General features: G+C 34.9%; 1 protein-coding gene and 1 long non-coding RNA gene across 3 annotated transcripts; one reads left to right on the plus strand and one right to left on the minus strand.

Moving 5' to 3' along the window:
* Nucleotides 1-2,307: 2,307 nt before the first annotated feature.
* LOC110649956 (disease resistance protein RPV1) lies at nucleotides 2,308-21,255 on the minus strand. Of its 2 annotated transcripts, XM_058148170.1 has the most exons (5): nucleotides 20,647-21,248; nucleotides 9,063-10,170; nucleotides 7,991-8,314; nucleotides 2,951-3,559; nucleotides 2,308-2,868 (listed from the first exon to the last, which is right to left on the minus strand). In XM_058148170.1, the coding sequence occupies exons 1-5, from the start codon at nucleotides 21,147-21,149 to the stop codon at nucleotides 2,350-2,352; spliced, it is 3,063 nt and encodes a 1,020-aa protein (XP_058004153.1). In that variant the 5' UTR covers nucleotides 21,150-21,248; the 3' UTR covers nucleotides 2,308-2,349. The 2 variants fall into 2 exon arrangements, with proteins under 2 accessions (XP_058004153.1, XP_058004152.1); XM_058148169.1 differs by lacking the exons at nucleotides 2,308-2,868; nucleotides 2,951-3,559 and having other exon boundaries at nucleotides 8,177-8,715; nucleotides 20,647-21,255.
* On the plus strand, nucleotides 18,626-20,102 carry LOC131180724 (uncharacterized). The gene is made up of 3 exons (XR_009149349.1): nucleotides 18,626-18,791; nucleotides 19,240-19,298; nucleotides 19,840-20,102. It is a non-coding gene; the product is annotated as an uncharacterized LOC131180724 (long non-coding RNA).
* Nucleotides 21,256-22,747: the final 1,492 nt, after the last annotated feature.

Below are 22,747 nucleotides of genomic sequence, written 5' to 3' on the forward strand. Positions count from 1 at the left end.
ACCCTTAATATCTGCTAAGGGAGGGGGAGTTGTTGCAAAAAGCTTGCTTTTGCATTGCTTGCCCCATTCGCTTAAGAAAATTTAAAAGCTTCCCTTTGAAACTTACGGTTCTATTTGTCAAAAAGCCCACCCCTTAACTTGGGTTTCAAGTCTGAGTCAGTCTTCAACTTTTCAAACCGTTCTGCCTGTGTGGGCCTCAATTCAAGATGTCTCATCAATGGTAAATGCATTGCAATTTCATTTTCATATAATGTATTAAAAGAAATTAAAATTAATTCTCCAATTCGGTCATTAACCCACTAAAGATCGAATTTTTCCTTTTCCTTGTCAAATAATATACAAATAAATAAAAGTTCTTTATTATTATTATTATTATTTAAAAAGAAGGACTGAAAAAAAAATAATAATAGAATAAAAAATTTCTTGGTTGCACACATTGACGAAATATATCTGTATATATAGTGCTTTTTGCCAAGCGGTACGCATAGGATTGGAAACCTTTCATAATTTCTTTCTAAAAAGGATTAGCGGCCAAATAAGAAATAAACGTAATTATTTTTTTTCCTTTTCCTACTATAAATAGGATTTCTCCTGTAAATCTTCAATATTAAATTAAATTAAATTTTTTAATTGTTTAATTAAATTAAAATTTCTAATTTAATTATCAATTAATTAATAAATTAAAAAAATTTTTGTGTCCGTCTTCAATTTGCAATTGAGTTGTAACCTAATGGAAACTAAATTTATATGTTAAATACAGCAATGGATTAGAAACAAATTTTAGAAATGCAAAAAAATGAGTTGCTAATTTTAGCACCAAAAAAATTAACATTAAATTTAAAAATGATTAAAAATAGAACAAAAACAGATTTAATTAAATCCATTTCTAATTAGACACAAAATTTTGAAATCCATTTCTAAAATGTAGAAATAAGAAAAAAGCTCCAAAATTTAAAAATCGACTCAGAAATTTATTTCTAAACTAGAAAGATATTTAAGCTGTTGCTAAATTAAATGTAGAGTAAAAAAAAAACTCTAAAATTTAGAAACGAAAGAGTCTTTCTAATTTAGAAATTGATTTAATTTTATTTTTAATTATAAAAGAATTTTAAAATCTATTTCTGAAATAGAGAAATAGGAAAAAGAAAAACTGCAAAATTTAGAAACGAACTTCAAAATTATTTCTAATTTAGAAACAGATTTAATTCTGTTTCTAAATTTAGAAACGAATTTTGAAATTTGTTTCTAAAATATAGAGATAGAAAAAGAAAAAGACTTTAAATTTTAGAAATATTCCAAAATCCATTTCTAATTTAGATATAAATTTTTGAAATTCATTTCTAAAATGTAAAGATACAAAAAAAAAAAATTACTCCAAAATTTGAAAACCAAATCTAAAATCCGTTTCTAAACTAGAAACATATTTAATTTTGTTTCTAAATTTAGAAATGCAATTCCAAATCTGTTTCCAATGATGAAAAAAGAAAAAAGCTCTCAAATTTAGAAATGAACTCTATTAATTCCATTTATAATTACAAATGAATTTTAAAATTTGTTTCCAAAAAGTAGAGATAGGAAAAATCTGCAAAATTTAAAAACAGATTTAATTCCATTTCTGAATTTAGAAACAGATTTCAAAATCTACTATTAAAATGTAGAGATAAAAATAGGCTCCAAATTTTAGAAATACTCTAAAATCCTTTCTTATTTAGTAATAGATTTTGAAATTCATTTATAAAATTTAGAGATAAAAAAATCCAAAATTTATAAATGGACTCTAAACTTAGAAACAAATGTACTTTTTGAAAAAAAAATCAAAAACAGACTTTGTAATCCATTCCTAAATTTAGAAATGGATTTTAAAATTTCGTTTCCAAATTGTGGATTATGTTTCAAATTTAGAAACAGATTTAAAAATTCGTTTCTAATTTGTGGAGAGAAAAATCCTCTCTTTTTTTTTTTTTCAATTAGAAAAGAATTGCAAAGTCTATTTCTAAATTGTTTATAAATAACCTCCTTTTTACTTTTCTTTATCATTTCACTCATTTTTTTCTTTTTTATTTTTCTCTTGTTTCACTCTTCCCTCCATTTTCTTTCATTTTTTTCATCATTCTCTCCCTTTCATCCTCCATTTCATTTTCTTTTTCATTTTTTTATTAATATTCTTTCCATTTCATTTTTCTCTCTTTTCACTTTTTTCTTTCATTTTCTTCTTCTATCTCTCGATTGGATAGAAATCAAGTCACATTTTGCTATATAAATTAATAGCTTTGTTTCATTGACAGCAAAGCATGGATGAAAACAGAATAAAATTAAGTTTTGAAGGAAATCTCTCTCAATTTTTTGAGTTTAATCCCACCGTCTACACCATAAGTAATCTTGTAATGGCGTATTGCGCATGCAATTTCTTTTGTCACGACAATAAAATTCTTGGAAAGAACTTGTCATTTTAATCTTTTTCTCAAGCCAGGATTCGCCTTCTGAACATATCACAGAGACACCAAAGTTGTTTGTCAAATTGTTAGCGCCAGCCTGAAGTGCAATTTCCAATTTTTCTCCGCTTTCAAATGCACATTGAAATGGTAAAAATGTCACAAAAGAATGATAATCACGACATGCAACAGGGTTGAAGTCAGATGCCATCTCCCATGTTGTGGAACCATTGCTCTTGCATGTAGCTGTAATAACTACATTAGCAGTTGTGTCATGTCTTGCACATTTAATCCACAAAATGAGACCCTTGATGTCGCCTTCTGAAACTGTGGGTACATGAAATGATAACGAAGATCCCTCCCCTCGATAACTTAACCACCCAGGTAACTCTTTGCACTGGAGACAAACGGTTCGTGGCTTACCCTGGGATAGTGCCTGTTTCAATGAGAATTTATTAAGTATATATGTCTATAACTTCTCCGTGTGTGTGTGTGTGAAAGAGAGAGAGAGAGAGAACCTGCCAAAGAAATTTCTTGTAATCATTTGCATAATTGATGCTTTCCGGTGGCATATTAATGATAACTGCTTGCTCTGTATCTTCCAATCCCTGAATCTCGGCTAGTTTTGGGCTGTTACCCAGAAAAATTACATCCAGTAGTTCATTTGATTTTAGTGATATTCTTTCCACTGATGTGCAGTTTATTACAAAAAAAGTCCTCAAACTTGACGGAAGCTCTGAGATTGATTTGAGATTTCTGCAGGAAGTCAGCCCCAATAGAGTAAGCTTAGGAAGATATCCAATACCGATGGGAAGATTAAGTAAGTCGTTTCCTTCCAATTCCAAAAGTCTGAGTGATGATAATCTCCCAAGATCAATGGGAACTACATCCTCAGATAAACTACAGTCGTGAAGAAATAGCTGTGTCAATGAACTCAACCCAGACAAGGAAGTTGGCAGCAAAACATTGGAATTTGATCTTCTTGACAAAAGACATGATGCAAATTGTGATAACCAAGTGACAGATTGTAAGGCATCTTTCGATCCACGCAACAATAATTTTGTAAGGTTTTTCAGATGTCCAATGGAAGAGGGGAGCTGCTTAATGGCAGTTCCTGTTAGAATTTGCTATTTTGTTTTAGTCAATAAATCCCTATTGCTAAGGGATTTTCAAGTTGTTTTGATTTGCTGAATTATTCTACAGATTTTTAGCTTTTGCTGTTTTTGTAAGGCTATATAAAGCCATCTACTGCAATTCAATATATGATCTTTTTCTCTCATCTGTCTTCTATATTTCTTTTCTTTGTTTTTTAACATTTGGTATCAGAGCCTCCTTGAGAGGTTAGAAGTAGCAATCTTCTGAGATCTTATTTTCAACATGACGGAATCGTCTTCTTTTGTCCAACCAGCCATTCCAAAATTTGATGGGCATTATGATCACTGGTCAATGCTTATGGAGAATTTTCTGCGTTCAAAGGAGTACTGGAGTTTGGTGGAGAATGGAGTCCCTGCAGCAGCAGAAGGAGAGACTCTGACAGATGTACAAAAGAAGTCCATTGACGATCAAAAGTTGAAAGATTTGAAGGCAAAGAATTTTCTGTTTCAAGCACTTGATCGTTCTGTTCTGGAAACAATTCTGAAAAAGGATACAGCAAAGGACATATGGGACTCAATGAAGCAGAAATATCAAGGTACAACTCGGGTTAAGCGAGCACAGTTGCAAGCTCTTCGCAAAGAGTTTGAAGTTCTCCAAATGAAAAATGGAGAAACAGTAAATGAATACATTGCCCGAGCTCTTTCCATTGCTAATAAAATGAAAGCAAATGGCGAAGACAAGGGAGATGTTGCTGTGGTTGAGAAAATTTTAAGGTCCATGACTCCTAAATTCAATTATGTTGTTTGTTCCATTGAAGAGTCTAATGATACAAGCAAACTAACCATTGATGAGCTGCAAAGTAGCTTGCTTGTACATGAACAGCGTATGAGCACGCAAATTGATGAGGAACATGCCTTAAAAATTTCTCATGGAGATCAATATGGAGGACGAGGTCGCAGTAGTGGACGAGGTGGTCGCGGAAGAGGACGAGGCCGGCAAAATTTTGACAAATCAACAGTAGAATGCTTCCGGTGCCACAAACTTGGACATTTTCAATGGGAATGTTTGCAGAAGGAAGTGAATTTTGCCGAGGGACAAGAAGAATTGTTGTTGATGGCATATACAACTACAGGTATTGCCAACAATGAAGACACATGGTTTCTTGACTCCGGGTGCAGTAATCACATGTGTGGAAAGAAAGAATATTTCTTTGATTTTGATGCAAATTTCAGAGATTCTGTGAAACTTGGCAACAATTCCAGCTTGCTTGTCAAAGGCAAGGGCAACATACGGTTAGTAATGCATGGAATAGCACAAATCATCACAAGTGTGTTTTTTGTTCCTGAACTGAAAAATAATCTACTGAGCATTGGACAACTACAAGAGAAGGGTCTTGCCATTCTATTTCAACATAACAAATGCAAGGTTTATCACTCTGAAAAAGGCCTAATTATGGACACAACAATGTGCTCCAATCGAATGTTTCTTTTCAATGCAGTCACTCAACCTGTAGACTCTGCTTGCTTCAACACAATTACTGAGGATACAACACAACTTTGGCATCATCGATATGGGCACCTAAGCTTTCAAGGCTTGAATCTTCTTCAACAAAAAGACATGGTTCATGGCTTACCACAGTTCAAAACTCCTTTAAGGCTATGCAAAGATTGTCTAGTGGGCAAGCAACACAGAGATCCATTTCCAAAAAGGAGTAATTGGAGAGCTTCCCGAATTCTACAACTAGTCCATGCTGATATTTGTGGGCCAATCACGCCAATTTCCAACAGCAACAAGAGGTATTTGCTCACTTTTATTGATGATTTCAGCAGAAAATTATGGGTGTATTTTTTGATTGAAAAGTCAGAAGCTCTTGATGTTTTTAAGAAATTTAAAGCTAAGGTTGAAAAAGAAACAAATCAGTTTCTTCAAGGCTTGCGCACTGACCGTGGTGGGGAATTTACATCTCAAGATTTCACTAATTTTTGTGATGTTAATGGTATAAATAGACAATTAACAGCTGCATACTCGCCGCAACAAAACGGAGTCGCTGAACGGAAGAATAGGACCATCATGAACATGGTTCGCAGTATGCTTTCAGGAAAGGATATTCCAAAGAATTTTTGGCCTGAAGCTGTTAATTGGGCAGCACATGTTTTGAACCGGAGTCCAACCTTAGCAGTGAAAAATCAAACACCCGAGGAAGCATGGAGTGGGGTGAAACCTTCAGTTGAGTATTTTAGAGTTTTTGGTTGCATTTCACATGTTCATGTTGCAGATAATAAAAGAACTAAGCTGGACAGCAAGAGTTTTCCTTGCATTTTGTTGGGTGTAAGTGAAGAATCAAAGGCTTACCGCCTTTATGATCCTACTTCAAATAAGATCATTGCAAGCCGTGATGTTGTGTTTGAAGAAGACAAAAGCTGGGAATGGAACAAGAAAAATGAAGAAATTGTTGTACGTGATTTGGAATGGGGCGTTGATGAAGAGGAGCTCAATGATAACACAGAAGCTGATCCTATTTTCAGCACTGCAGAAGGAAGTGAATCTGATCCTAATGATGCAGATTTACTCTCTGATTCAGATCAAGTAAGAGCAAGGGTCCCACCAGTCTGGATGAGAGATTATGAAACAGGTGAAGGACTTTCTGAAGGAGAAGCTGATATGGTCATGTTTACAAGTTCCAATAGCGTTGACCCAATCCATTTTGATGATGCTGTACAAAATGAGAATTGGAAACAAGCTATGGATGCAGAAATGGCAGCAATTAAAAGGAATGATACTTGGGAATTAATAGATTTGCCGAAGGGAGCAAAAACAATTGGGGTTAAATGGGTCTATAAGACAAAATATTCTGAAAATGGAGAAGTTAATAAATACAAGGCCAGACTTGTCGTGAAAGGCTATGCCCAACAACATGGAGTAGATTACAATGAAGTATATGCACCTGTGGCACGAATGGAGACAATTCGATTGATCCTGGCACTTGCAGCTCAAAAAGGGTGGCCCATTTATCAGCTGGACGTGAAATCGGCATTTCTACATGGTGAGTTAAATGAGAATGTTTTTGTAGATCAACCTTGTGGGTATGTGCTGAAGGGAGCTGAACAGAAGGTGTATAAGTTGAAGAAGGCTCTTTACGGGCTAAAACAGGCGCCACGTGCCTGGTACAGTCGAATAGAAGCTTATTTTTTAAAAGAAGGCTTTGCTAAATGTGATTATGAACACACTCTGTTCATCAAAAGGGAGACTAATGGTAAAGTATTGATTGTCAGTTTGTACGTAGATGATCTTATTTTTACCGGAAATGATGACATGATGTTTGAAATTTTCAAAAAATCCATGAAACAAGAGTTTGATATGACAGATCTTGGGAAGATGAGCTATTTTCTTGGTTTGGAAATTTCACAAAGCTTAAGAGGAATTTTCATTAATCAAAGGAAATACGCTCTGGACATTTTACAGAAATTTGGTATGGGTGATAGCAATTCTGTTCTTAATCCCATTGTTCCTGGTTCCAAACTTGTGAAAGATGACGATGGCATCAAAGTGGACAAGACTTATTACAAACAGATTGTCGGTAGTCTTATGTACCTCACAGCGACTCGACCCGATATGATGTTTGTAGTTAGTCTAATTAGCAGGTTCATGGAGAATCCTACACAGCTCCATTTACAAGCTGCAAAGAGGGTGCTGAGATATTTGAAGGGGACAACTGATTTTGGGATTTTTTATAGAAAGGGAGGAGATGATGAGCTTATTTGTTATAGTGACAGTGATTATGCGGGAGACTTGGAAGACAGAAAAAGCACTTCAGGTTATGTTTTTTTATTGAGTTCAGGGGCTGTGTCTTGGTCCTCAAAGAAACAACCTGTTGTCAGTTTATCTACTACCGAAGCGGAATTTATTGCAGCTGCCTCTTGTGCTTGTCAAGCTGTCTGGTTGAAAAGAGTGTTGGAAAATCTGGATTTGGTTCAAGGTAGAACTATTATTGTTCGTTGTGACAATAGTTCTGCAATCAAGCTCTCAAAAAATCCAGTAATGCATGGGCGAAGTAAGCACATTGATGTGCGTTTTCATTTTTTGAGAGAGCTTACTAAAGAAGGCACGGTGAAGCTGGTTCATTGCGATTCAAAAGAACAATTGGCTGATTTAATGACTAAGCCACTCAAGATGGATGCTTTCTTGAAGCTACGTGAGCTCTTAGGAGTTTGCTCCAAGTCTGATATAAACTATAAGCTGTAAGCCTTTAGTTTAAGGGAGGAATTGTTAGAATTTGCTATTTTGTTTTAGTCAATAAATCCCTATTGCTAAGGGATTTTCAAGTTGTTTTGATTTGCTGAATTATTCTACAGATTTTTAGCTTTTGCTGTTTTTGTAAGGCTATATAAAGCCATCTACTGCAATTCAATATATGATCTTTTTCTCTCATCTGTCTTCTATATTTCTTTTCTTTGTTTTTTAACAGTTCCATCTACCAGAAGCTCAGTTAAGGCTTCCATGCTACCCAAGCTCTCGGGCAATCTATCAAGTTTTGAGCAGCTAGAAATGTTGAGAGTTTCAAGAGCTTTCAAGTAACAAATGCTTTCGGGAAGATTCTTTAGGCTTTTGCAGCCCTCCATGTTCAAGAAAACAAGTTTCTTCAAATATCCAATGGACTGGTGGACCTCAACTAAACTTGTGCAGCCTTCAAGAATTAATCTCTCCAGACTGGGGAGTCCTGAGAAGTTTGGTGTTTTAGTGAGGTGTACGCAGTGTCTGAGATCAAGAATCTGCAATTTCTTGAGAACCTATATAAGCACAGATAGAGAAAAAGAAGAGGTGAAGGAAGCTTGAAAAATGAAATACATGTGCCTAGAAAAATTTGAACTTAGATAGAAAAACAAAAGGCTTATCAGAGTATACATACTTTGATCCCCTTCCAGATTTCTCTGATGTTGCTAGACTGCATTTCAAGAACAACTAAATTGTCTAATTGTAAATGTAAACTATGCGATATGGACTTCAGAGGGCATTCTTGCCAACAAAGCCATCTCAACTCTTGGAAAAGATTTTCATGCCCTCCTGTAAGACGGACAGCGTTGATTTGGAGCAATCTCAAATGATTCATCTTAGTAAATGACTCTGTGCTCAGAAATACATCTTTTGAAGCACGTGTATCAAGCATGAGACCCTCAACAACATCTGTCCCCTAAAAACCAACAAAATTGGATCGTTTGAAAACTGCAGCATACACAAGTGCAATTCAGGAACAAATGATGCGGAAATAGATCCACTCCTATGTGTGTTAAGCTATTGGCAATGACAAATTAAGTCTTCAACTTCTAGCCTAGCCCTTAAAATTGTGTGACTTCAAGGATAGAATAATGTGAAATGTATTCAAATTTTAAAGTCATAATAAAATGTTCTTACAGTTGAACTATGAGAACTAAGAAACTGAAATTTTGCAAGCCAAATGGAATTACCTTCGAGACAAGGACAAAAGACACACATGCATATATAACTAACCTATTATAAGCTTTTTAGTTGTTAATTTACCTTGTGGTTCTTGAGTACTCCCAAAGCATCCTCATGAAACCAAAGTCTGCTGCGTTTACCAGGATGGTTTGGTGATGCTACTCGGACAATCTCTCTTCCCATATCCCGCAACAGATCATGCATCACTAATCTATTCCAACAATCAATTTTCACTAGAGACCTTTGGATGAGAACACGAATCCCAATTTCTGGAAAGAAACCGCATCCATCCAGTATTTTAGCTACATGATCTTTATCTACACCAGCAAAGAAGCAAGCAATATCAAGAAATATATCCTTTATTTTATCATCGTCCAATGTATCAAAACTTATTCTAAGCTTTTTATGAATTTGGTGGTGAGGGATTTTTCTTAATTTCTCCACCGCACTTCTCCATTCAGGTATGCTTCTTTTGCACAAATAAGAACCTAAAACTTCGAGGGCTATTGGGAGTCCTCCAACATAATCCACCACTTCATCTGAAATCTTAACATATTCATTTGCTGGATGTATTTGCTTGAAGGCATGCCAGCTGAAAAGCTCAAGGGACTCTTCATGATTCAGTTCTCTGACCTCATATTGTAAGACCACTTGGAGTTGATCTAGCAAATGAGCATTTCTCGTTGTAATGATGATTCGACTTCCGGGGCCAAACCAATTTCGGTCTCCTACCAATGCATCCGCTTGTTTCAATTGATCCAAATCATCAAGAACAACAAAAACTCTTTTGTAACGAAGTCTTTCTTTGATCAAGTGGATGCCACTGTCAATACTACTTATATTCTTGAAATTTTTTAATTTCAATGTATCACGAAGTAGTTGCTTTTGTAATTGAACTAAACCATTAGGCTGTTCTGAGACTTCTCTGACATCGGAAAGAAAACTGCAGCTACCTTGAAATCCATGACAAAGTTGGTTGAATACAGCTTTTGCTATGGTAGTCTTACCGATTCCTCCCATGCCACGGATGCCCACAATGTTGGCATTGCTTGCATCAAGACTGAGCATGAAAATCACATCTTTGACTCGTGAATCAATGCCTACTGGGTGTTTGGCAACGTTCAAGTAATTGCAATTCAATTTCCTCCAAACATCTTCCACTACCTTCTGAATAAAATTTGATTCATACCTGTTCACTCACAGTAAAGTAAATTTGTTGGACTACTTTAAAACTAGTAACCAATGTTAAATCAATGATTAGAGCATTTTTAAGAGCCGCAATTAGCAATTTAAAATTATAACAATAATGTTAAAAATTAACATTTTTAATTGTCACTTTTTGAATATTTTATTGCATATATTTGACTATTAAGGATCTCGTAGTGAGATATTATAATTTGAAAGAATATTAATAACACCTCCCAGCGTAAAGAGTGGTAAGACACGTTTTAACGACCGCGTGCTCATACTAATTACTTCATTAAATGTAGACTCAATAAATATGCACCAACTATTCATTCAGGTTAATAAAGTGAGTCTCAAATTTACTGTAACCACGTCGCAATGCCAGAATTTAAAATTAAAGGGAGTAAACTTTCATAGAAAAATAGGGCAAGTTTCATTTAAATTTTAAAATTAAAATTAGAATAAATATTTTTTTCTTATTGATTAAAAAAAATGGTATTTAATTTCCTTTGAATTACTATAATCGAAATAAATATTAAAATATGAAATTTAATTGAATTCTATAAAATTCATATTTGGTATGATTAACTAATTAAAATATATTTATCTTTATATTTTCTAAAATATCATAAATATTAAAATAATAGTGTCTTTTATCAAATTGTTCGATTGTTATATCAAAAGTTTGAGACAATAATATACTTTTAAAATTGTTTGACTATCAAATTAAAAATTAGTTTTATCCACTCTAAAATTGAAATTGATTAACATGAGTATGATGAAATTATAAATAGTATTTCTTATTAGTATGATAAAGGAAAATCTAACTACAAAAACTAACCTATAAGAATTAATCATGAATTTTAATAATTCTAAGAATCAAATATAATAACAATGATTTATTCAATTGCAATAAACGTATATAAGAATCATGATAATAGCATTCTAATTAAGATCAATATAATTACAAGAAGTTACTTAATCATTAAATTTAATAAAACTTTAAAACTACGATATAAATTATTAATTTTTTATTTTATTATATTTACAATAAAAATTAAAATTATGAGTAGAGAAAATAAATTTTATAAAATAGATTTGGGTACTTATGAAAATACATAAAACAATAATAATTTATATTTTCAAATATCAGAAAATAAAACTATGAAAGAATAAAAAAAAATACAAAAATAAAATTACCCATCTTATTTTCAAAATCCACAACTAAATTTTTTTTTTTTATTATTCACTTTCTTTTTATTTGACTTCGTTGAACTATTTAATTATATCTTTTATTTGTAACACCCCTGATTTTTTTTATATATTATTATTGGGCTTCGTGTAGGTATCCTCAATTCGCAGAAATTCGACAGTTGATCGGGTCTGCAAATTTCGGGCCAGACAGACCCGTTACCGGAAAAGTCTCCGAATTGGGCCGAGGTTTTGGCTAGCCCCCCATTGTCAGACGTCCCGAGCGCGTTCCCGAAGTCGGAATCGGCAAAGGTAAACCCGAACCTTGTTTTTTCATAATTTTCTAGTGCTTAAATAGGATTAAAAATCCATAAAATATTCGTGGTAGCTTAGAAAATTACGATTCTTTTTGCAATAGCTTAGTAATATTGCTAAGGACCGCGGGGCAAAGTTTTATAATTTTTAGAGCTTGTTTGGGCAGTTTCTGCAAAAATGATCAATAATAAGGACTAAATTGAAATTTTGCGTGTTGTGATTGTGTGATATGATTGAACTGTTGATATATGGATTGTGAATATAGAAGTGCGTTTTTAGCCCTTTTGCAGGTTGGGTAGGTCCTAGGTATAGGAGAGACTCTGCCGGATTTTCGGCACGACTTAGGACGTACTTGATATTTTTCTTTGTTTGTATTGAGTCAAATTTATTAAATAGATGTAATGTAATTGTCAGGTGAGCTGACAGCCTTCTTCCTCCGCCCGGCCACACGATAATTTGTCGTCAAGTTTGTGAGTAAAATATTAATTTTAATTATAATTTCGATATTATTATATGTTCAGCATGCCCATGCATCACTTATATGCATATATTTATGTAGTTAAACTCTAGGCACGAATTATGTTGCATTGATAACTGTTAATGTGCCATGAGTGTTGTTGTGGTAATTTGGAGCAGTGTGCGTGCGTTGGCGTGCGTGTGATGTGGTGTGGACTATGGATAGGACGGGTAGACACGGCTTGAGTTCTTCGCTGGGACCCGGTCCTTCGGGGTAGACACGGCTTGAGTTCTTCACTGGGACCCGATTTGGTATTTAAGTGGAAGTCCGAAATGAGTTCTTCGGGCACAGTTGGATTTAAGAGAGTGTATAGGGATCGGCTCCATATACTATGAATGATGTTACAGGGTGTGTGAGTGCTCCAAATTACCTTTTTGATGCTATGATGTGAATATGATGTTGATGTTGCATTTCACTCTACAGGTTGCATTAGTTTCAGATAGTTATAGAGATTATAGTTAAGATTGATATTTTACTCTCTGAGTCGAACGCTCACTCCTGTTCAAAAATTTTTACAGGCCGCAGGAGGATATTTTATTCTGGATTAACCTGCTTTTGTACTTCGCAGGTTGTTTATCAATATTGTGTAATTTTAATTACTCCTAGAATTTCCGCATGTGTTAGCAGTAATTATTTGAATTTGGTCTGTAATATTATATTCATGTTGGACCTGTAAACTTAAATATGTTATGCATGTTGATGGATTGGATGAGGGAGCTGAGCTCCCATTTATTTTTGTTGATGAGTATGTGGAGGGTGAGCTGAGCTCCCCAATTGAGTATTTATTGTGTTTACAGGTCGGGTGAGTCAAAAACTCCCCGTTGGAAAGTCCATTTTATGGCCGGACTCTGTCCGTTTGTTTTCTTGAAATTGGGCCCAAATGGGCCTTAGAGTTGGGTTAATGAATAGTTAAGGCTTACTACGGGCCTCGGGGGCTTTAGGCTGGCCCAGGTCCTAGTGCCGGTCCGGCCCATAGGTTGGGTCGTGACAAGTGTGGTATCAGAGCTTAGGCTCCAGATTCTTAGGGAATGTTGTCTAAAGTGTTGGGAAGAGTCTAATAGGAGTCACATGCGGAGTATAGGATTATGTTTCGTCTTTTCCTGTAATTCTTTATTTCTAAATTCTACGTTATATCTTGGAAAATATAAGATTACCTCAGTTAGTGTCTTGATTTTCGTGGAGTACACAGAAATGTGAAATAGAGTTAGTAGACATGTGAGGTCTATCATGAGGATACATACTCCAGGAAATGATATGTTTCTGTCTATATGGGTTTAAATGGTGTGCCCATTTCGTGCAAGGCACGAGTACATAAAAGTGAGTCTTAAAAGTACAGTTGCCCTAGATAAGGATGAGGATACCACTACTGGCAGTCATCAGTAGATGACCCAGTCAGAATAAGTTTGTGATAATAGAAGATTCAGGAGAGATAAGAAATTAGGAGACCTAGTCTGTCAGGACGTATCGTAGTAACTATACAATGTTCTCGATGTCTGCTCTGTAAGCTGCAGATTACAGTACCGACATGAGATTATTGTGTAGAGCTGCGTGCATCCCCGTGGTGCTCCATAATGAGGGTGTTTGAGATGGCTTCTGTTTTGGTACAGTTATGCCAGAACAGAGTTCTATATTTGCAGAGGAGTTGGGAACTCCTGGTTAAGAGTCTAGAGTTAGAATATTGAAAGGTCACAGTTGGGTGATAACTAGAGTCAGTGACTCAGTTACCCCAGCATGAGCTAGAGTTACATCAAGAGTTGCCGTCAGACCAGAGGTTTCGGACTAGTTGCAAAGTAAATGTGACACTTATAGAGTGAGAATAGTATACCTTGTGTGTATCAGTATGGAATAAAGTACAACTCTACTACCTAGAGAAGGTCGAAACTATGAATTGATGATTTATAGAGCTATGATATGATAAAAGAGTCATTAACTTGACATGGTTCTGGCAAGGTGGTAGATGTAGTACATTTGTTGCAGCAAGTTAGGATATAGTCCTATCTTTTCAGAATGGATCGAAGGTTATTACTGATAATGATGACTTATGGAATAGTGTCCCAGATGGGACTGTAGAGTGTGGTAGAGAGTAGTTGGCTCGGGTATCCTGGAGAGGATACAAGTTCCATTATAGGAATCATATATAATCAGATCACGATGGATGTAAATCCTTTGAATTGGATGACGGGTTTGGGTGCCTGAAATCTTAAGTTTTTGAATTGAGTAAACATGGAAAATAATAATAATAATAATAATAATAATAATAATAAATAAAATTATTGCAGAATCAGTTCTCGAGGTAGTAAGGGTATTATGTAAGCTAAAGGATAAGAATAGAAATCATACGATAAAGGTATGACTGCAATTTCCTGAGTTCCTTTCTGACTTCATATTGTTCAAACAGTAGTATAATCTAATTATAATAGTGTTAAGAGTAATAAATTAGCGAAGATAAATCACAGAAGGCCAGTAGATAGAGAAAGTGTAGAATGAAAATTGGGATAATTGATTACAGATGCAATATAATCTAAGTGCCAGTGGGAGTACTAGCTAGAGTGGTCAAAGGACCAAATCTGAGTAGCACAGACATATGATAACGATAGAGACTCGAAAGATATAGTTAGCAAGTACAATTTGTTATGTTAGGAAGAAGAATGGAACCAGGGATAGAATAGTCAAGTTCTATTTTGGGTAAGACAAAGGAAATAAATGAAAGGACAACCTAAAGAGCGCATAATAAAAGGAACAAAGTTAAGATATAGGATAGGCTAAGTGTTATTCTTGGCAAGGAGAATGACAATGATGGAAAACCCAAAATGGGACCACATTAGTGAGAACAGTGATGGAGGTATGGAATATAATAATAATGAGTAAATGTTAGAAGGTGTGCGATGGTATTGCGGACTACCTAAATAGGTAGAGAAAGAGAAGTTAGTAAGCAGTAAGTTGAATAAAAGTCAGTCTAAGGGATCAAATAGGTATGATGAGAGGAAAAGAATGATAGATAATGACACATAGGTTTTAGGTTAGACTTTTGAGATAGTGAGAAGGTATTTAGAGGTTCGTTATGAATGTCAGGCAAACATTTTTAGTGTGATCAACAGAATCACTTTGTAGTGAAGCAATAAAGACAGAACAATAGTAGGGGTAGAACGAAAAGTGACAAGTCTGGATGGTTATAAATCACTAGAAAGTTCAAGGATCAAATTAATGACCCTAGATAAAGGTGGAATTAGTGTTGGAAGAATTTATTAGTGAGAGAAATCTTTCAGGAATCAACAAAAGTTAAGGGCACAATAAAAACGATGATAGATATGAATCATAGGTCGAGTATAAGTAAAGTTAATAAATTATAAAATATTATGTCAAGAAGGAAAATGGTACGGTAAAGGGTTTGTGCAGATGATGTCTTATAGGTAGAGCACAATTGTGCTAAGAGATGATGAAATTTGAAGAGAAAGACCAAGAAAAATAGGTTAAACGTTATTATATGGACAATTGGCATAGTTGAATATAAGAAGATATTTTTCTTTCTTTTCAAGTTTAGCTTGTGCTTTTGGTTCTAGAAGGTTATATAAGGAATAGAAACTGAGTCAAGGAGACCTAGTTATTGAGAGTTTGGTAGGCACAAATTCATACATAATTTCCTGATATGAGAATGACAGTAAGTGCATACCTAGTATTAAGTATGAAAGGACGAACAGAGTAATGACAGGAGTTAAATTGAGTTAGCTACTAAGGCTTGCACTGTTTTAAACTATGAGCTGGAGGAAATACTAATTGTGGATGAGTTTCAATAGATGAAATTATTGCTAATGGGTAATTTGAGGTTGAAGTTTGGAAAGTTGTGGGCAGTATATGTGATTATATTAAGGAGAATAAACACGTGAAGTATCTTATTTAGAATTAAGGCATGACACACATTTCCCACAGCCGTGTTAGTTCAGATGGAACTTATAGTTTCTGGAGCTCCTATCCATCCAGGATGAGCAATTTCCTACTAAGGCTGGTAGGGAATGATAATGTTCTGATAGTTAAGTTGGGATAGGGGTTACAAAAACGAATTTTCTATGTTTAATTATAAGTGTTACAAAAGGTGAAGAATGTGCTGGCAGGAGTAAGCCGTAAGGTTAGAATTTTCGAAGTAATGGAACTAGTAATCAAGATAAGACTAAGAAATAAAAAGAAAGTTAAAGTTGATGATGGGATAGACGTCTTTGAAGGAAAAGGTGAAAGGATGAGATAGGACTAAAATTAAGGAATAAGTACAGCAGGTTGAAAAGATACCAACAATACAAAAAATAGGAAAAGGGAAGTGGATAAGATGCAAAGGACAGGAAGAGAGCTCGATAGAGTCAGTTATAATGACGAGGATAAGGAGTGTCTAACCACTGCCCCTGTGTTAACACTACCTATGAGCGGTGAAGGATACACCGTAATCGTGACGCCTCCAGAGTTGGCCTAGGGTGTGTTTTGATGCGGAATGGAAAAGTAGTGGCTTATGCTTCAAGGCAGCTGAAGAGGCATGAGCAGAACTATCCCACCCATGATTTGGACATGGCGGTTGTAGTCTTTGCACTAAAAATCTGGAGACACTACCTGTATAGTGAAGTGTGCGAGATATACACCGACCATAAGAGTTTGAAGTACATCTTCCAACAGAGGGATTTAAACTTGAGACAGAGGAGATGGATGGAGCTTCTGGAAGACTATGATTGCACCATCCAGTACCACCCTGGGAAGGCTAATGTAGTAGCAGATGCTTTAAGCAGAAAATCTTCTGGCAGTTTGGCGCACATTTCAGCAGAGAAGAGACCGTTGATTCAGGAAGTACATGAATTGATGGATCAAGGTTTAATCCTAGATCTGTCAGATGAGGGGGTATTGTTGGCTCACTTTTCAGTGAGGCCAGACTTGAGGGACAGAGTTAGAGTTTCCCAGCACAGAGACCAACAATTGATGAAGATCATAGAAAGAGTACAGCAAGGTGAAGGTGGTGAGTTTGGGTTTGCCAATGATGGCGCCCTAGTGCAAGGTTCTAGGATATGTGTGCCCGATGTGGACAACCTCAGGAATGAAATCATGCGAGAGGCACACTATACACTGTACAGTGTCCACCCAGGTTCCACCAAGATGTACCATGATGTGAAAGATAGCTACTGGTGGAATGGCATGAAGAGAGACATAGCAGACTTTGTGTCCAAGTGCTTGACTTGTCAGAAGGTGAAGTTTGAACACCGAGACCGCCGTGAAGCTGCAAGAGCTCCCTATCCCAGAATGGAAGTGGGAAATGATCACTATGGATTTTGTGACTGGGTTGCCTCGTACCACGCGAGGATATGATTCGATATGGGTAATTGTAGACCGCTTGACCAAATCAGCTCACTTCTTACCTGTGAAGACTACATATTCTGTGGCACAGTATGCCCGGCTCTACATTCGAGAAATAGTCAGATTGCATGGGGTTCCGGCTTCCATAATATCTGACAGAGGGCCCCAGTTCACTTCTCGGTTTTGGAGAAAGTTGCAGGAGGCACTTGGCACACAGTTGAACTTCAGTACAGCCTTCCACCCTCAGACAGACGGACAGTCCGAAAGGACAATCCAAACACTGGAAGACATGCTTCGCATGAGTGTCTTGGATTTTGGAGGTCAATGGGATGAGCAGTTAGCTTTGGTGGAGTTTGCCTATAACAACAGTTATCACTCCAGCATAGGGATGGCACCCTATGAGGCACTATATGGAAGAAAGTGTAGGTCTCCTCTGTGTTGGACAGAAATGGGGGAAGCAAGGGTGCATGATGTAGACCTAGTGCAGTACACTTCAGAAGTAGTTCCTTTAATCAGGGAACGACTGAGGACTTTCGATGAGAGTAAGAGTTATGCAGACCCCAGACGGAGGGATGTGGAGTTTGCAGTAGGCGACTATGTATTCCTGAAGGTTTCTCCGATGAAGGGAGTCATGAGATTTGGAAAGAAGGGCAAGTTGGCACCTCCGTATATTGGACCTTTTGAGGTTACTGATAGAGTTGGAGCAGTTGCCTACTGGTTGGAGCTACCACCCAACCTCTCTCACGTTCATCCCGTGTTTCACGTCTCTATGCTCAGGAAATACATTGTCGATCCTTCTCATGTACTGCAGCCGGATGTGATAGAGCTAAAAGAGAACTTGACATTTGAGGAGCAACCTGTAGCCATAGTGGACTACCAAGTGAGACAGCTAAGATCAAAATAGATCCCTATGGTTAAGGTTTTGTGGAGGAGTCAGTCAGTGGAAGAGTGCACCTGGGAGTTAGAACGGGACATGCGTAGCAAGTACCCTTATCTGTTCAATGTGTAATAATGTACTTTATTCTGCCTTGTGTAAAATTCGAGGACGAATTTTCTGTAAGGGGGGAAGAATGTAACACCCCTGATTTTTTTTATATATTATTATTGGGCTTCGTGTAGGTATCCTCAATTCGCAGAAATTCGACAGTTGATCGGGTCTGCAAATTTCGGGCCAGACAGACCCGTTACCGGAAAAGTCTCCGAATTGGGCCGAGGTTTTGGCTAGCCCCCCATTGTCAGACGTCCCGAGCGCGTTCCCGAAGTCGGAATCGGCAAAGGTAAACCCGAACCTTGTTTTTTCATAATTTTCTAGTGCTTAAATAGGATTAAAAATCCATAAAATATTCGTGGTAGCTTAGAAAATTACGATTCTTTTTGCAATAGCTTAGTAATATTGCTAAGGACCGCGGGGCAAAGTTTTATAATTTTTAGAGCTTGTTTGGGCAGTTTCTGCAAAAATGATCAATAATAAGGACTAAATTGAAATTTTGCGTGTTGTGATGGATGATTGATTTGATGGGCCCAGGAGGGGCTGTGTGATATGATTGAACTGTTGATATATGGATTGTGAATATAGAAGTGCGTTTTTAGCCCTTTTGCAGGTTGGGTAGGTCCTAGGTATAGGGGAGACTCTGCCGGATTTTCGGCACGACTTAGGACGTACTTGATATTTTTCTTTGTTTGTATTGAGTCAAATTTATTAAATAGATGTAATGTAATTGTCAGGTGAGCCGGGACAGCCTTCTTCCTCCGCCCAGCCGCCACAGTAATTTGTCGTCAAGTTTGTGAGTAAAATATTAATTTTAATTATAATTTCGATATTATTATATGTTCAGCATGCCCATGCATCACTTATATGCATATATTTATGTAGTTAAACTCTAGGCACGAATTATGTTGCATTGATAACTGTTAATGTGCCATGAGTGTTGTTGTGGTAATTTGGAGCAGTTGGCGTGCGTGTGATGTGGTGTGGACTATGGATATGACGTGTAGACACGGCTTGAGTTCTTCTAGACACGGCTTGAGTTCTTCGCTGGGACCCCGATTTGGTATTTAAGTGGAAGTCCGAGCTGAGTTCTTCGCTGGCACCAGATTGGATTTAAGAGAGCTGTATAGGGGATCAGCTCCCATATACTATGAATGATGTTACAGGGTGTGTGAGTGCTCCAAATTACCTTTTTGATGCTATGATGTGAATATGATGTTGATGTTGCATTTCACTCTACAGGTTGCATTAGTTTCAGATAGTTATAGAGATTATAGTTAAGATTGATATTTTACTCTCTGAGTCGAACGCTCACTCCTGTTCAAAAATTTTTACAGGCCGCAGGAGGATATTTTATTCTGGATTAACCTGCTTTTGTACTTCGCAGGTTGTTTATCAATATTGTGTAATTTTAATTACTCCTAGAATTTCCACATGTGTTAGCAGTAATTATTTGAATTTGGTCTGTAATATTATATTCATGTTGGACCTGTAAACTTAAATATGTTATGCATGTTGATGGTTTGGATGAGGGAGCTGAGCTCCCATTTATTTTTGTTGATGAGTATGTGGAGGGTGAGCTGAGCTCCCCAATTGAGTATTTATTGTGTTTACAGGTCGGGTGAGTCAAAAACTCCCCGTTGGAAAGTCCATTTTATGGCCGGACTCTGTCCGTTTGTTTTCTTGAAATTGGGCCCAAATGGGCCTTAGAGTTGGGTTAATGAATAGTTAAGGCTTACTACGGGCCTCGGGGGCTTTAGGCTGGCCCAGGTCCTAGTGCCGGTCCGGCCCATAGGTTGGGTCGTGACATTATTTATGGGTTATGATTAAAAAAAATTGAAATATATATATATATATATATTTTTTATTTAAGTCAAAATTTAGAGAGGTAGATATTAAATTTTAAGGAGAGAATTTCTATCTTTAATATTTTCGAAAGTAATAATTAAATGATAATGCCAGCCAAATACTTATAGGATACAAGGTATAAATCAAATGTAATTAAATATTTTATAACTAAATATTATTTTAAAAATATTTTATTAAAAAACGTTTTTAAAATATATGAATTAAACAGTATAAAAAATAATTTTTAAGTTAAATATAATTAAGATATTTTAATTATAAAGTTTAGAGAGAAATACCCATTTGCGACATTTTGGAGGTCCCATCCGTCTAGCTCTGCTGCTTCCATAAGTGCTCCTCTCCATTCCTTCAATTTGTCTATTTCTTCCTTAAATTCTTTATATCTATCAAAAGCTTCTCCAAAACTACCGGTTTGTTTTCGCACGTCTGAGGGATCAACATCATAGAATATGGGAATTACAATCTGACCGATCATATTTTTACACTTAATAATCTCTGTAAGTTCAGCAAGACACCACCGAGAAGAAGCGTAGCCTTTAGAAAAGACTATAATAGAAATTCTTGATTCATGAATTGCTTTAAGGAGTTCTGAAGAGATATTTTCTCCTCTAGAAATATCACTATCTCGAAATGTGGATATTCCTGCATGGATTAGAGAAGTATAGAGATGATCAGTGAAGTTTTTACGAGTGTCTTCGCCTCTAAAACTCAAAAACACATCATGACTCCATCTAGGTTTAGAGGAGGAAGAGGAATACGAGAAGACATTAGAAGCAACCATTGAAAAAAAGACAAATTAAGCAGGAAAGAGGGAAGGAGTTGCTTAGTGACAGAAGAGGAGCTGGGCTCCTTACCCTATAAATAGAAGAAGAAAAAGTACTGCGGCAGGAAGAAAAAAAATCTAATGCATATTTTGAAGTGTGAATATTATATATTTTAAATATATATAATTTAAATATTTTATCAAATTATTAATAATAATAAATTTGGGATGAGTAAGTATAGTTTATCATGAATTTTAATAAATCTGATAAAATTAATAATTTAATTTAAATATAATAATTTTATGATACTTTACTTATTTTCATTATTAAATGATGTACATAAATTTCAAAAGCTTTTAAAGTGGAGGGTGCAATCAAAATTTGAAGCCCTGACTTTCTACGTTACCAAACAGTCAGTTGACAGCAATGTGATGAAATATAATTTAGAAAAGGGAAGGAATGCGTGTGAATTTGAACTTTGAATTGCTCAACGTAATTACTTCTTGTATCGTCTAAGTTAATCAAAGTTAATATCAATCAGGCAATCCAATTTCCATTTCTAAGTTTTTAATAATTTTAATAAATAAATAATTTTAATTTATATATTCAATTTTTTAATTTTAATATATAAAAGTAAAATTAATATTTTAAATTTATTATTAATTAATTTATATTTTATTTTTATTACTTTTTATGTAGAAAAACTTTTTATCTCACAATTTTTTAAAGAAGATTTCATAATATTACAAAAATTAAAGAAAATATTATTAATAAAAATAATAAAAAAGCAATATTATAAAGTACAAATTGAAGATATATGGAATATTTGATGTTGATTAAATTATATGATCCTTTTCATCATATTAGAATATAAAATTTTTTACATATTCTTAATATATTATTTAAATATTATCTTTATTAATATTATTTCAAAAAATTACAAATAATCAGAATATTACTCGCCCAAATCTAAGTTAAACAATCAATGCTCTGAATGTGTACTAATTATGTATATTTTAATTAATTTTAAATAAATATGTATATAAATATTTAATTTAAAATTTATAAATTTTTTTTTTATAAAATCAAATTTAAATTAGATATACCCTAAAAAAATAGTTGCTAAAAATTGTTTTTCTCCAAGGGGAGTTGACCTCCAAGTCTGGGGAAAAGAATTTGGTAATTAAGGAATTATGTAAATCTAAATAATTTTTATTTTAATTATAATTTTATTAAGGAAAATAAAATATGAAAACATAATTTTATTTATATAATTTTTCATAAAAATTTGTAAATTTAATTTTTTTTAATTTATATTTATTTATTAGACTTATTATATTAAAAAGATACTATTTTATATTATCATGTGATCATACAAATGCTATCAGAACAAAATTTACCATGAAACCCTTGATGATATTAAATTATTTTCAATGTTGTCCTTACTAAATTTATTAATTTTGCCTCCATAGTTCATTTAATCTTTTATACTGTTTTTTATTGTTCTTGGTTTAAGTAAAAATAATTATTTTAATTTTATTTTTCAAGGGTAGATCATATAATGTATCATAATTTCTTGCAAATCCATTTTTAAAAATTCCAGCTTCTAAATGGG

The sequence above is a fragment of the Hevea brasiliensis genome, chromosome 6 (genome assembly GCF_030052815.1).
Source record: "Hevea brasiliensis isolate MT/VB/25A 57/8 chromosome 6, ASM3005281v1, whole genome shotgun sequence".
Classification (NCBI taxonomy): Eukaryota; Viridiplantae; Streptophyta; class Magnoliopsida; order Malpighiales; family Euphorbiaceae; genus Hevea; species Hevea brasiliensis.